Source organism: Miniopterus schreibersii, assembly GCF_964146895.1.
Source record: "Miniopterus schreibersii genome assembly, chromosome: 13".
NCBI classification, from domain to species: Eukaryota; Metazoa; Chordata; class Mammalia; order Chiroptera; family Miniopteridae; genus Miniopterus; species Miniopterus schreibersii.
In genome coordinates, this window is record NC_138113.1 from 14,414,851 (window position 1) to 14,430,787 (window position 15,937).

Here is a 15,937-nt window from a genome sequence, read left to right on the forward strand (position 1 = left end):
TCAAACTACAAAGGTTTTGCACAGCAAAAGAAACCAACAAAATGGAAGGATAACAAAAAGCGCTTCTGTTGTGACTGACACACGTAAGACAGCTTGATTGCTCTACATGTGGAATCGACAACAAGAAATTTTAGAAGCATAATTTTTTGGTATCTGGGCAGCCTAGTGATCGCTTGTCCTGGCGCCCATGAAAAAACAAACAAAAAACAAAATGAAAAGACAATTCATTCAATGGGAGAACGTATTTGCCAATGATACATCTGATAAGGGATTAATATCCAAAATTCATAAAAACTTGTCACCAAAAAAACATGCCAGTTAAACGTGCAAAGGATTTGAATAGACACTTCTCCAAAGAGGCCATACAGATGGCCAGTTGACATATGAAAAGATGCTCAACGTCCCTAATCATCAGAGAAACACAAATTAAAACCACAACAAGATATCACACCTGTCAGAGTGGTTATCATCAATAAATCAACAAACAATAAGTGTTGGCAAGGATGTGAAAATAAAGGAATCCTTGTTCACTGTTGGTGGGAATGCAGATTGGTGTACCCACTGTGGAAAGCAGCATGGAGTTTTCTCAAAAAATTAAAAACAGAACTGCCTTAAGACCCAGAGATTCCACTTCTGGGAATATATCCGAAGAAACCCAAAACACTGATTTGAAAGAATATACTCACCCCTATGCTCATTGCAGCACTGTTTACAATAGCCAAGTGTCACTTGGAAACAGCCCAAGTGTCCATGAGTAGATGAGTGGGTAAAAAAGCTGCAGCATATTTACACAATGGAATACTACTTAGCCCTAAAAAAGCAAGGAAATCTTACCTTTTGCAATAGCATGGATGGACCTGGATGGTATTATGCTAAGTGAATGTGAAATAAGCCAGTCAGAGAAAGACAAATACCATATGATTTCACTTATATGTGGACTCTAAGGAACAAAATAAACAAATTAGAAATAGACTCATAGATACAGAGAACAGACTGACAGCTGTCGGGGTTGGGAGCTGGAGAACTGGGTGAAATAGGTGAAGAGATTAAGCAAACAAAAACCAAAAACCCTCACAGACTGATATCAATATGGCGATTACCAGATTGAAGGGGGGTGGAAGAGGTGGAAGAGGTAGAAGAGGGTAAAGGGGGAATAAGTGGTGATGGAAGGAGACAAGGCTATGGGCGGTGAACACACAATACAGTGTACAGATGAAGTATTATAGAAGTGTACACTTGAAACCTATTTAAATAACCAATGTAACCCCAATTAATACAATTTAAAAAGAAATGCAAAAAAAAAAGCCCAGTGAGATTTGCATGTAATTGTTACCAGTTTACAGAAATATCCTACACACATTTTGATTGTGCTGAATTTTTAGATCCTTTTTAAGCTCTGCTTGGAATTAAGAATTAATGTTGTAAACCAGTCATTTGTTGCAAAGAAAATAGAAGTGTGTTACTAAATGCCACATCTGTAATCTCATATACCAGCTCTCATGATGCAAAATCATTTGCTAAATAAAAACTAATTCTAGAAAGGAGGCACCCAACAATGACTATATTACATCAGATTGTAATACAATTAGATTAAACAGTGCTTTTTTCCCTTCCTCAATAGTATTGAAATCATGTTTATATTTAAAAACCTTTTATTTAAAATAAGTTCTCCCTAAATGAAATTCTTCTATACTTCATTTCAGTGGTTATAAGCATCAATACCATGAAATGATAAATAAAGAACACACAGCCTTAAAATTTTGAGAAACATTGAAGTCTGTGTCCCCTTCTTGGAGATTCACATATATGTTAAGATGCTAATGATACTAAGAAATCATGTAGTAATAGTTCTCAAATTTATTTGATCACAACTCTCTTTTTCATGTATCACCTAATAACAGCAGGCTTTGGGAGATGTTTAGTGTATTCTTTATACTTGTAATATATACAAATAATTATTTATCTTTAAAGCAGGACAAAAGGAGCAAGCTGTGGAATGGTATAAGAAAGGTATTGAAGAACTAGAAAAAGGAATAGCTGTTGTAGTTACAGGACAAGGTAAGGTTATATTTACATTTGTTTAGGAGCCAAATTATATTCACATGATTGCCCTGATTTTAGATCCATTTGTCTTAACAAAAGTATTTAAAAGTTTTTAAAATGTAATTATTAATGTATACTTTACAGTTAATGTGTTACTACTTATGCCAAAAAGGAAGGTATAACCAGAAATGCTCAAACTTGATTGATTGCCTGTAGCAGTCAGGCAAAACCAGTATATTACTTGGGTCTTTCTTGGATGTTTTACCCTATGTTCAGCCATATTTTTGAAACCTGTCCTTTCCTCATTGTTGAGGCAGGGAGGAGTGGTTAATCCATAGACCCCCCCTTTGCACTTGTGAGTATTGTCTGATTGCCTGTTAGAATATGAGCTGTAAATGTCTTACTTTGATTCATACTTGGCTTTTTAAAACCAAAGCAGTTATTTATTATCTTTACTTTCTTATCACCTCAAATAAAAAATTAAGAGTCTACTATTATCTTGAAATATATAGATAACACTTATTGTACATTTACTGTGTGCCTAAGCATCATTGTATATGCTTCATATGTATTATCTCTTTAAAAAGGTTTTTTTTTCTCATTGATTTTATTTTATTCTGTTTTAATCCTCACTGAGGATATTTTTTCCATTGCTTTTCAGAGAGAGTGGAAGTGGGGGAGAGGGAGGAGGAGAGAGGGAGAGGGAGAGAGGGGGAGAGAGAGAGGGAGAGAAAGAGAGAAACATCGATGTGAGATAGTCACATGGTTGCCTCCAGCTCGAGAGTGCACCAGGGCTGGGGATTGAGCCTGCAACCGAGGTACATGCCCTTGGCTGGAATAGAACCTGGGATCCTTCAGTCCATGGGCCGATGCTCTAAACTGAGCCAAACTGGCTAGGGCTTTTAATTGAATTTAGAGAGAGAGGAAGGGTGAGGTATATATAGAGAGAAACATTGATGAGAGAAACATAGATTGGCTGCCTTCTGCACGCCCCCTACTGGGGATGGAGCCCACAACCCAGGCATGTGCCCTGATGGGTAATGGAACCAGGGACCTCTTGGCTCAAGGCTAGATGCTCAATCACTGAGCCACACCAGCCGAGCTATATTATGTCTTAATTTTCACTACAACCCTACACACTCATGCTGCTGCTGTTACCATTATTTTTCAGATGCATAATTTTAAGTACAAAGAAGTTAAGTAATTTGCCTAAGGCCTCATAACTAGCAAATAGTGGGGTCAGGATTTGAACCTAGGCAGTCTGACTTCAGAGCCTGAATTCTTAAGTACTACTGTACTGTGACTATTGTGTAATACATGGGTACCACTATTAAATAGGTGAAATACTTCAGTTTATCATAGCTAAAATAGAATTAGAAGCAAAAATAATAATATGTAGGCTAAGAATCAGTCTTGTGGATCAATCCACCCAGTGGATGTTTGTTGTCTGGCTGACTGATACTTATATCAGCTAATCTCCAATAAGTACAATGCATCCAATATTTGCCATGTTTTTTTCTGTCCCCTTTTATTTTGACTGGTTCACTAGCTACTGGTATCCTGCGTAAAAGAGAGCAGAATAGAACAAGTAAATATAGATGGTTGGGCTTTGGAGACCTTATGAGTTTATGAGCATGACAGTGAATTATGTACAAAATATATTTGCTGTTTATCAATTACATAGAAGAGTTTGAAGAAAATGAGTTGGTTATAAGAATAGTATTTCTCTGAATCAAAAATGCTTTCAATTCTACCACAAAGAAAAAACAATGTCAGTTAAACTGACACATTCTCTTCTTATCACTTAGAATTTGAATTTTAAACCTTATTGAATTTGCTGTCCTATCTTATTTAGACATAGCTATGACAGCAGTGTTAATATCTATTACCAAAGTGGTACATGCACAGGCAGTGACAAACTATGTTATGACTGCAGCCTGGCTGATAGCAGTCATAAGTTGGCACAGGTTGTAAAACACATCCCAATTTCAAAGATTTTAAAATGGGAAAAGGATGTCTGAAAATCCATGGAATACTGCCCTCAGTAGGTCTGAAACCAGCATAAGGAACTGTAGCTTTTTTATTTTTATTTTATTTATTTTATTTTTTATTTTTTAGATATATCTTTATTGATTTCAGAGAGAGGAAAGGAGAGGGAGAGAGAGAAACATCAATGATGAGAGAGTCATTGATCGGCTGCCTCCTGCACGCCCTCGACTGGGGATCGAGCCCGCAACCTGGGCATGTGCCCTGACCGAGAATCGAACCCCGATTTCCTAGATCCTAGGTCGACGCTCAACCGCTGAGCCACGCCCGGCCGGGTAGCTTATTTTTTTTAAAGAAATTACTTGAAAATAATATTTTCTTAATTTTTTAATAAAGACTATGACTTCCCATGAGATTAGTTGGGGTAATATTTTATCTTGAAGCACTATTAATAGGGAAATATAGATATTTTAATTCTTTTTTCTTCTTCTGTTCTTTTTCAGGTGAACAGTGTGAAAGAGCTAGACGCCTTCAAGCTAAAATGATGACTAATTTGGTTATGGCCAAGGACCGTTTACAACTTCTAGGTATCAATGAATTATATAATTGGAATGAGATGTATCTGAAATGTGTGCTCAATGAAACTTGTAATGTAGATGGAAATAGATCAATGATCTTGAAAATATGATCTAGGCTTTTTTCTTGCAGAAAATTTCTAACATACAAAATAGAAGAGTATATTGATAATTATCCATCACTTAGCTTTAATAATTACCAATCCATAGTCTGTCTTGATTTATCTATACCAAGGGGCTTGCAAACCACAGCCCATGCGCTAACCCCAGTTCACTGCCCATTTTTATAAATTGGCACACAGCTACTCTTGTTTCTTTATATATTGTATGGCTGCTTTCATGCTACAGTGACAGAGTTGAATAGTTGATATAGAGATCATATGACTCTCAAAGGCTTTTAAGATGTAGTTTTAAAAAATATTTAAATGTTTACACCTGGTTCTTTAAAGAAAAAGTTTGTCAGCCCCTGTTTATATTCCTACACACTTTCTCCAACTTTATATTATTTTGAAACAAATTCTCACATCTTTTCATATATAGGCATTATATATTGTATCTCTAAAAGATAAAGGTGCTTTAAAAATAAAATCGCTGAAATACCACTGTCACACCTAAAAGTAGCTAGTCATTTCCTTTAATATTAAAAAAAATGGACCAAAAATGGCCAGTGATTAAATATAATTCAAGTATAATATATAACATAATATCCAGTCAGTATCTCGTAATTGAATAACCTTACTACTTTTTTTTTTTTTAAATATATCTTTATTGATTTCAGAGAGAGGAAGGGGGAGGGAGAGAGAAACATCAGTGATAAGAGAGTTGTCATTGATCGGCTGCCTCCTGCACTCCCCCAACTGGGGATCAAGCCCACAACCCGGGCATGTGCCCTCATGGGGAATCGAACCATGATCTCCAGGATCCTAGGTCGATGCCCAGTCGCTGAGCCACGCCTGGCTGGGCCTTACTACTTTTTTATAATTGTTTAAGTCAGGATCTCAAGAAGATCCATTCATGGTGTCTGTGGGCGGTGTGGGAGAGGGACTCAGAATAGGGACATTGGTGTCTGTCCCTCCAGCCCTCTCCTCAGGCCACACAACACAGTATAAAAAAAAAACCCCATACAGTGTATCTATTTTAATATAAAAGTCCATCTATTTTTCTTGGAGTTTATTTGTTAATGAACCAGATCTTTGCCACATGGTGTTTCCTACAGTATGACTTGCTGTGTGGATCTTCATGGTATCTTTTAATATGTTCTACTGTCCGCCCTGTAAGTTGATAGTTGGATATAGAGCCTTGATTGATGTAAAAGTTAGGCATTAAAAGAATTAATTTTTAAAAACATTTTTATTTATTGAATTTTAGAGAGGGGAAGAGAGAAAGAGAGAAAGATTTGATGTTCCACTTATTTATGCATTCAATTGCTTGCTTCTTGTATGTGCCCTGTTTGGAGATCAAACCTGCACCCTTAGTGAGTGAATCAGGGCCAAGCTCTAACCAACTGAGCTACCTGGCCAGGGCCAAGAATTAGTATTTTGGATGTTGTTGTTGTCTCTTGTCATCCTCAAAAGTGCTGTGTACCCATTAGTAAAATATATTACTTTTTTTGTTAATTTATTGATTTTAGAAAGAGAGAGAAACATCTATTTGTTGTTCCACTTATTAATGCACTCACTGGTTGCCCTCTTATATGTGCCCTGACTGGAGATTGAACCTGCAACCTTGGCCTTATGGGGATGACACTAACCAACTGAGATACCTGGCCAGGGCTGAAAGATGTTACTTTCAAAAGTAGCGGGTGGGATAGAATGCATCAACATATTCCTGTCTTCTCAGAACTCAGATAGTCTGGGATTATATATATTAACAGCAGTAAAAAAGAGTTATGCACAAGTGCACAGTAGAGCAAATTTGTGTATTATGTGCTGGTTAAGAAATGGAACTTTTCAGAAGTGGGATGCCAAATAGGTATCTAATTAGAAGGAGAATGATACTGGGAGTTCCCCAGACAGGCTGATTTGAGAGGATGAGGTCTTTCTGATAAAGTTGGGAAGAGTTCATATATGTTATATATAGTAGTCCCTCTTTATCCACAGGGAATATGTTCCAAGATCCCCAGTGGATTCCTGAAACTGCAGATAGTACCGAATGCTATGTATACTATATATACTGTTTTTTTCCTATGCATACAGACTTACGATAAAGTTTGTGGTGACCACATGTGAATGTGGTCTCTCAAAATATTGTATTGAACTGTACTCACTTTTCACTTAAAGGAAGCGGTTTAAGCGTGGCTGGTGTGGCTCAGTTGGTTGAGTGTGGTCCCATGCACCAAGTATTTTACTTAATAATGGCCCCAAAGTGCAAGTGTAATGATGCTGGCAATTTGGATATGCCAAAGAGAAGCCTTAGAGCGCTATCTTCTCTCTCTTTTTTAAAAAATATGTCTTTATTGATTTTTAGAGAGAGAGGAAGGGAGAGAGAAACATCGGTTGGCTGCCTCTTGCACATTCCCTACTGGGGATCAAGCCTGAAACCTGGGCATGTGCCCTGATCAGGAATCAAACCTGTGACCTCTTGGTGCCTAGGACTGTGCTCAGTCAACTGAGCCACACCAGCCAGCACAAGATTTTCCTTTTAAGTAGATGGTTATATGGGGGTTGCATGTCAGAGGATCAAGAAGCAAGGTGACAGTTTTTTTAAATTATTAATTACATAATGTTTAGTCATTCTAAAAAGAAGCATGAAACTAACTTTGTACTCTTGAACAAAAATAAATAGGAGCAGGCTCACATTAATAGTGTACTGCTACTGTGGATGTGTGTGTTTCCCTGCATATGAAACTAAGCCCTATACATTAAAAAAAACAAGTTCTATGGCTTTTATTCCTAGTTATTATCAAAACTAAGGATTTAATTTATTTTTTCTGAATAATGAATGTTTATGTGAATTTTTGTTACATTTCGTTGAAGAGAGTGTTAATTGATAAAGAAGACATGTCAGTTTTTTTTTTCTAATACATATCTTTTGCCAACACAAATGGTTTCTTTCTCAGTATGGTGATTTGAATAGTATTATCATTGAGAAAAATCAGATGACCTACCTGTTAACTAACAACAACAACAAAAAAAATCCCAGCTCCAAGGTATATTGTATCAGCCGGTTCTAGGATACAAAAGCTGTGCAGTACTTTGTGCTTTGTGCAAAAAGGGTAGCTGCTATTTAACCTGTCCCAAAGGCGTGTGTGGTGTACCATAAACCAAGCATGGCGCCTGCTTGTCTGACCTTAGAAATGGAAGTTTAGGAGACTTAGTATATATGTGCTTTATTTTTGCATGTATTCATTGACTTTCTAGTATTAAAGAAAATAATCAGTTATGACAACTTGGAATGTTTCAACAATATTAATGTAAAAATTGAGCTTCTATTGTGAATGAGGCATAGAGTAGGTACGTTATGTATATTATTTTCTTTAATCCTTGAGACCATCTGCAAACTGAAGCTAAACTAAAGCAAGTTCATGCTAGTGAGTAAGTGGTGGAGCAGGGTGTTTGTCAGCTAGCAGTATGGATTGACTTGAATGGGGGAAAAGAGCGCAGCAGTGATGTAGAGTGGCAAGGAATTTCAGACGGCTGCCTTCTTGGGCTTTAGGTGCTAAGTAGACTTAGAGACCTAGATGATGAGAAAATGTGTTGTTATCTGAAGTAGGGATAGGGGTGAAATAATCCTTTAAAATTTTTGGTTAATTTTAAAAATAGATGATATAGGCACATCCCACAAAATTTTTAAAGTTTTATGTATGAAAAGCAATCATCCCATACTATGCCCTGGCTACTCCTTTCCCATCACCAGAGGCAGCTGCTGTCACCAGTTTCTTTGGATCCTTTTTAAAGATAATCTTTGTGTACAGTACTAGTCCTCCTCTTACTCATGGTTTTACTTTCTGAAGTTTCAGTTATCTGCAGTCAGTTGCTGTCCAAAAATATTAAATGGAAAATTCCAGAAATAAACATTGTATAATTAAATTGCATTCTGTTCTCAGTAGCATGATGAAATTTCACATCTTCTCACTCTACCCCACCCAGGATGTAAATCATCTCTTTGTCTAGCGTATCCACACTATATATGCTACCTGCTTGTTGGTCACTTAGCCATCACAGTTATCAGATCAGTCATTAGAGAGAGAGAGACCACATTCACATTACTTTTATTACAGTATATTTTAATTGTTCTATTTTGTTATTGTTGCTAATCTGTTATTGTGCTTAATTTATAAATTAAACTTTATTATAGGTTTGTATGTATAGGAAAAGCCATAGTATATATAGGATTAGGTACTATCCATAGTTTCAGGGATCCACTGGGGGTCTTGGAACGTATCCCCTGCAGATAAAGGGGGACGACTGTATACAAGTGTGCACAAATAAATGGTAGGGTACTGTACACACAGTTTTGAAGCATGCTTCTTTCATTCTGCTTTATTGCCTTTATCTTTTGCTTGCCATATGTTAAAGTACCTGATATGGCATTTTTTAGACACTCCTTATAGTTTCCTTCTGTGTCATTTTAAGTGCTGTTCTTCTTTCCTGAAGTGTTCTCTCTTTTCATCTTTTCAAATCCTAGCCAACTCACAACCCACTTTTTCTGTAAAGCCTTTTTAATGTTCTATTTCTTCTGTGCTATATAATCTTTAAAAAAAAAAATATTTGTGTTGTAAGTTGCCAATTTAATAAGCATATGATGGTACAGACAATATTCATTTATTTATCTCTATGCTTCTCTTTCTACACAATGACTTGGACATACTAGATACTCAGAAAATATTTGCTGGTGATAACAGTGATATGGAACTGCCTTAAGTTACCAAACCTGAATAAGGCATATTTTTAACATAGCCATTCATTTGTTAACTTCTGTTGCTATTTTAATGTCTGAGTTTTTACTAATTATATTTTTAGGAGATGTTATTGATGTTATATAACTGTAAAACGCTTCATCATGTAACAACCTTGTAACACCTTAAATCATTTTTCATTTTCACGTGTACCTTTTTCATTATATATTTTTTCTTTTTGTTTATTTTGTTCTTTCATACCCCTCCTCTGTTGCATAGAGAAGCTGCAACCAGTTTTGCAATTTTCCAAGTCACAAACAGACGTCTATAATGACAGTACTAACTTGACATGCCGCAACGGACATCTCCAGTCAGGTGGGTTTAGGTTAATTAACGTGTGAAATAATAAAGCTTGCATGCAAAGTAAAGTCCCACTTAACCTGATAATGTTGACTTGGTTTTATAATGATAGTTTCGATTGGTTTTTGTTTGCACAGAGCTATGTTGAAAATACAGTATTCCTATCATTCATAGTATAAGACCATGTAACAAGGTATAGCCATTCTCAACATACTTTATTTGCATATTTTACAGCCTATGATTTTTGAAATTATAAAATTTGAAGGTTCACTTTTCTAAGTTTAAAATAGTCTTATGTTTCTATTGTATTTTCAGCTTTTGTGGGGGGGGTTTCATGGATAGCTAAACGAGGTTTTTATGAAACGGTATTTTTTAAGAGAAATTTTCTCTTTTTTGGGTATATATCAGCTTTCATCATGTATCAATTTTCATGTATACTATACATGAATGTAATACCTGTTAGAAAAAATTTGAAGCTAAATTCACAAAGTGAGGAGAAAACATTAGAGTACTATTATTTATTATAGGTTAAATTTGTTTTCCGTGAACTTTTGGGTATGAACTTTTTACAGAACATTAAATCCTTTTTTTATTTTGTTTGGGTGGGAAGAATCTTAATTTCCTAGGTTCTCTGACATCTTGGCCAGTTTTATTGGTGACTTCTTCAGCATTAGTTTTATGTCCAGGGCTTAAATTTTATTGAAGTAAATATTGCTTTGTTTAAATTGTAGCAAAACAAACAAAAAAATCCCTTAGTTCAGACTATAAGACCACTGCCTTCTGTATTCATATGTAATACAAAACTTTTAAGATTTCAAAAGAGAGAAGTTAGTGTAAGCGGATTTCTGTGGATGAAAGAGACAGTTGGTCATTAATGAAATCCTTCCCTGTGGCTTCAGCTATCCCTTAGATTTCTTACTTAGGTTTGGTTTTCCAGTACAGAGCTCCACATCAGTAGCTATATTCCTTTTCTCATTTCTTCCTGTACCTGATTTAAAATACCATTTCAAGTATAGAGACAAATATTTTGCCTGTTTCTCTTAGTGCTGCAGTGAAACACTGATATTTTCATAAGGAACTTTTTGAAAAAAAAGAAATCTAAGAATGCACCACATATTAAATAGTTAAGCTTCCAAAATATAAATTTGAGATCCTAATAATGCAGGATAAACAGCAAAAATTTTCTAGCCTTGAAGAGCTTGTATGCCTTCCCATTGTTATCTTGATTCTCTTATACTTCTTTCCACTTGCACGATCCCATTGTATTTTTCTGCCAAGCACAAACTTTTAAAAAGTAACTTTCTCTTTTGGGGACCCATTAAAATAACAAAACTATCATATATCAAAACCCTAGTAAGTTATCTGTTCTTTAATTCTGTTTTCTGGTTGGGCGAAAATACTGACTTGCAGCTAATCTATGCAGCACTGGTGTTTATTACTAGTGAATGCACCCACTTCTGGAACATTCTGTGATGTTTCACTTGAATGAGCTACTTATCTCTCTTAGGAAAAGTCTATTTATTACTTCAATGTGTTATCTACAATGCCCAATTTTCTACTCAAAATTACTAGACATACAAAGAAACAGGAAAGTGTGACCTTTAGAACTATTGACTGGGCCCACATGTTGAATTTAGCAGACCAAGGTGTCAAAACAGTAATTATAAATATATTCAAAGATGTAAAAGAAAATACACCATCAGTTAAAAACCTGCAATCTCGGTAGATAATATAAACTACACAATAAAAATAATGGAAATTCTAAAGTTGAAAAGTACAACTGCTGAAATAAAAATTTGCTAGATTGCCTCAACAGCAAATTGGAGATGTCAAATGAAGGTTTCAGTCAGGTGAACCTCGGTCAATAGAAATGACTCAATCAGATGATTTCTCTTCTGTCAGAAAGCAGATTGCCTAGGGCCAGGGACAGCAAGGGATGGAGTGCAAATGGATACAAGAAGACTTTTCGCTCTGGTGGAAACATTTTGTAACCTGATTTTAGTGGCTCTTTCACTGTTATAGGCATCCTATAAACTCATCAAATTGTATTTCCTAAATGCTATTCCTAATCTCTCAGGTTTTGGTGTGTATCGACTTCTTATTCAGGTGGAAGGAGGTTTAATTCTCTTATGCCACCTTTTGTCTCCATAGATATAAGATAGATTTAGATACAGATATATACATATGTTGCTATTTTTAGTTGTTTAAAAATCATATTTAACATTATTAAGACAGTAAATAGTTTTCCCAAAACCAAATAGTATATTCTAATTATATTTCCTTTTTTCCCTACCCACAGTTTTGTGATTTTCCTTGTTCTCTAATTTTGTATTATAGTTTTTTGCTCCTTTCTATGTTTATTTACTTTTTCCCCACATCAAGATAAGTCCCAGAGGAAACGACCATAATACTTAATATTGGAAAAGAAACTTCTAATATAATTAATTTGTGTTTATGATTCATGAACACAAAATATGATTCATATTTTTCTGCTACACTTTTGTGCCATACGTGTAAATATTTCTGTAGTCAGAGGTTCATTTGCCTTGCCCAGGAATCGCTGGAAGACCCGCAGTCCCTGGATTCATCACAGGACAGATTCTCAGGAAGCCTTGATTATCCTTAATCGGATTTGCAGGAGCAAAAAATGGACACAGTGTCTCCATAGCAGAAATTTTAGGGGATGGAAAAACATGGGATCCATCACCAATGTGATAAAAAATGGTCCCCGTATTCATATCCAAGAAAATCCCCACTCAATATAAGCAGGGCTAACGATGAGAACAGTCAAAGGCACAGTGCTGAGAAGACACCTCTGTTCCTTGAACCCAGGATCCAGAAGCCAAATTATGAAGACAGTAGAATTACCCCTTGTCAATGAACAGATTCTTTGCAAACACCCACGTCCCATTCTTTGCTTGTCCTCCCGGTAACGGTGACCAGAGGTGAACCGAGGAGAGCACAGGACAAAAATTGCATAGTTGAATCTCTCAGCACAAGCCCTCCAGTTCTCTTTGAAGCACCCAGAGGGAACATTCCTCAAGTCCTCAGAAATGATGTAGTTTGTTGGCTGTGTCAACATGCAAAGTCATATCCACGTGGAACTTCTGCATCCATGGGTTCATCTGCAGAATAGTTCTTAGCTGAAGCTCTAACTCCTTGACTTTTGAAACCAATCTGCCCAGCTGGTTTTTGGATCTGATGTCCTGAGAAACCACGGAACAGGAGCACAGTACATGGGCAGCAGACATACCCACATTTCAGGTTCACAGGGTTTTCAAAATAAGTCAGACAGGACATTTACGTGCTGCTTTAAAGTATTCAGCCATGGCCACTGTCTCTCCTCCACTAGGTCCTCTTCTGGCCTCTGACTGTTTTCCCATATAACTCAGTTCTCTGATTATTTGCTTTTTAACAACAACAACAAAAACCCCCAAACCTCCTTTAGTAGTTCATTTAATGTGGCTTTGTAGACAGTAAACTGTGTCTTTTTTTTAATTTGATTTTGATTTTGATTTTTAGAGGAAGGGAAAGGGAGAGAGAAACATTGATTTGTTGTCTCACTTATTTATGCATTCATTGGTTGATTCTTGTATGTGCCCTGACCAGCTATCAAACTCACAACCCTGGCGTATGGGGATGATGCTCTGACCAACTGAGCTCTCTCAGTCTTTCTAATGTCTGAAAATACCCTCATTCTTATGTGATAGGTCACCCATATAGAATTGATGTAGGTTAACACTTCTTTTTCTTCAGCATTTTGAACATACTGCCTACTGACCTTTATTTATGAAAAGCCAGTCTGCTGTCATTATCATAGTTCCATGTGGAAATTTCTATCCATTTGTAGTCTCAGGACTATATATTTTTGTCTGGAGAAATTCTGTCTCCTTTTTGTTCCTCGGAAATGAAGATTATCTTCACCCTAGACAGATCTTGCTTTTATTCACATCTTTGCTTTTGCTTATTGTCATTCCCTTTTCTCAGTTGCCTTCCTGCTCCTACCCTTAGAATCACTATCCATTAGTTCCTTGAATATGTGGTTCAGAACTTTACACTCATCTGCAAATAAACGTAATCAAACTTCTTGATCACTTTAGTCTACTCTGAACTTTCTTCTTTTGAGTTTCCTTAAACCATATTAAGGGATTTGATGACAAAAGCAAAAATAAGGCTTTTGTCTTTTCTCTAGGCTACTGAATTTGCTGATTTAACATTTGTCTGCAGAGTAAACATTGTATATAAAAATATTATTTGGAAGCAGTGAGATTTGAACATTTAAAAGCCTCTTTTTAATTTAGAAGAGAACTGTAGGTAAGTCAGGTAATCTTTTAAGACTTCATTGAAGGTGTTCTGTACATATTTATTTACATATATACAATATAGAACATAAAATAGTTGGCTTACTAAAAACCACATCTTTATACTCTTTCCATTAAAAATTGATTATTTTTAAGAACTCTTTTGGTGGGCACAGATTGTGGACCTTCTTACTATTTTGTCGTCTTAAAAGTTTGGACCCAAGGTAATGCAGTGCTCTTTTCTCCCTCTGTACAGCGTATCCCTAATGCCCAGACTATATTTTCTTTAACTATTTGGCAACTTTATTTGCTTGGTAACTTTTTCATATCCTCCTCCTGCCCCACAAATAAAGTTCTTATTACAAATACTTTTTTTTTTTTTAAATATATCTTTATTGATTTCAGAGAGAGGGCGAGAGAGAGAGAGAGAAACATCAATGATGAGAGAGTCATTGATCGGCTGCCTCCTGCACGCCCCCGACTGGGGATCGAGCCCACAACCCGGGCATGTGCTCTGACCAGGAATCGAACCAAGATCTCCTGGATCCTAGGTCGACACTCAGCTGCTGAGCGACACCCAGCTGGGCTACAAATACATTTTTAAAAATATGGTTTTTTTTGTTTTAGAGAGAGGAAGGGGGAGAGACATATCAATGTGAGAGAGAAAAATTGATGTGAGAGAGAAACATTGATCAGTTGTCTCCCATACAGATCCCAACTGGGGATCAAACCCACTATCTGGGTATGTGCCCTGACCAGGAATCAAACCAGGAGTCACACCCAGCCAGGCAAATACATATTCTTTATAAGAAAATTAAAATATACATCAAGAAAGGGAAAAAAACTAAATAACCATAATCTCATCCACCCAGTTACAGCCTCTATGAGCACCCTAGTATGTATTCTGATTGAATTCTTATTTTCAAATATTGCTGAAGTTAAAAAAATTTAGCTTAGTTTTGCAAATTTGTACTGGTCTTTGTTATTTTATGATGTTTAACCACAATTTTCTAACTACAATGATTTTATTATTTTCTTAATAGAAAGTGGAGCAGTTCCAAAAAGAAAAGATCCCTTAACACACACTAGTAATTCACTGCCTCGTTCAAAGACAGTTATGAAAACTGGATCCACAGGTCTTTCAGGCCATCACAGAGCACCGAGTTGCAGTGGTTTATCCATGGTTTCTGGAGTGAGACAGGGACCTGGTCCTGCAACTGCCACTCATAAGGTATTTGGAGACAATTTAAATACTATGATTTTGCAAATAGAAAAATTTGAACATGATATGTTTGCTTTAGTTTATTACAAGTATTTTATAATACCTTAAAGAACTGATAAGTTTCCATAAAATTGAATATAATTTTTCTTTTTTTTTAAATCTATAAGGGGAACTTGCTATTAAAAAGCATATCTTATTTCACCTCCTTTTGGACCTAATTAGTTTTTATTTTATAGTGTTTGCTTATCCAGTATTATATAAAGCTATGTGGTTCATTTTAAATTTGTTATTCTTTTATCTATGTAAATGTTTTGTAACATTAGACGTACTTAGAGTTTTGTTACAATTCTAACAGGGATCAAAATTATATGACTGCATTGTCATAGAGCATTTTTATCTTATAGTAACTAAATCTCTATGGATAAAACCCTCTATGAACCCACTTCGTGCCAAATGTAGCTCTATAGTGAATATCATTTTACCTTAGAGTAAATATACATTTTTTTTATTTTTATATTTTTCCCTATTTTTAAACCTTTAATTCTATGAACTTTAAAGTTCATTCACTTGTGAAAAGTGTAAATGTAAGGTTGTATTTTCACATTAAATTTTT

At 35.8% G+C, this 15,937-nt stretch overlaps 1 protein-coding gene and 1 pseudogene across 3 annotated transcripts in view; one reads left to right on the forward strand and one right to left on the reverse strand.

Moving 5' to 3' along the window:
• The window catches only part of SPAST (spastin), a 43,241-nt gene that overhangs the window by 8,909 nt on the left and 18,395 nt on the right, over positions 1-15,937 (forward strand). The window contains exons 2-5 of one of the 2 annotated variants that reach the window (XM_081157308.1): positions 1,972-2,058; positions 4,533-4,616; positions 9,721-9,816; positions 15,146-15,333. In XM_081157308.1, the coding sequence (XP_081013434.1) occupies positions 1,972-2,058; positions 4,533-4,616; positions 9,721-9,816; positions 15,146-15,333 (455 nt within the window). The remainder of the gene's footprint in view (positions 1-1,971; positions 2,059-4,532; positions 4,617-9,720; positions 9,817-15,145; positions 15,334-15,937) is intronic. The other variant, XM_081157307.1, reaches the window with a different exon arrangement.
• On the reverse strand, positions 12,339-13,052 carry LOC308565973 (ret finger protein-like 3 pseudogene; annotated as a pseudogene). The gene has a single exon. The product of its transcript is annotated as a ret finger protein-like 3 pseudogene (transcript).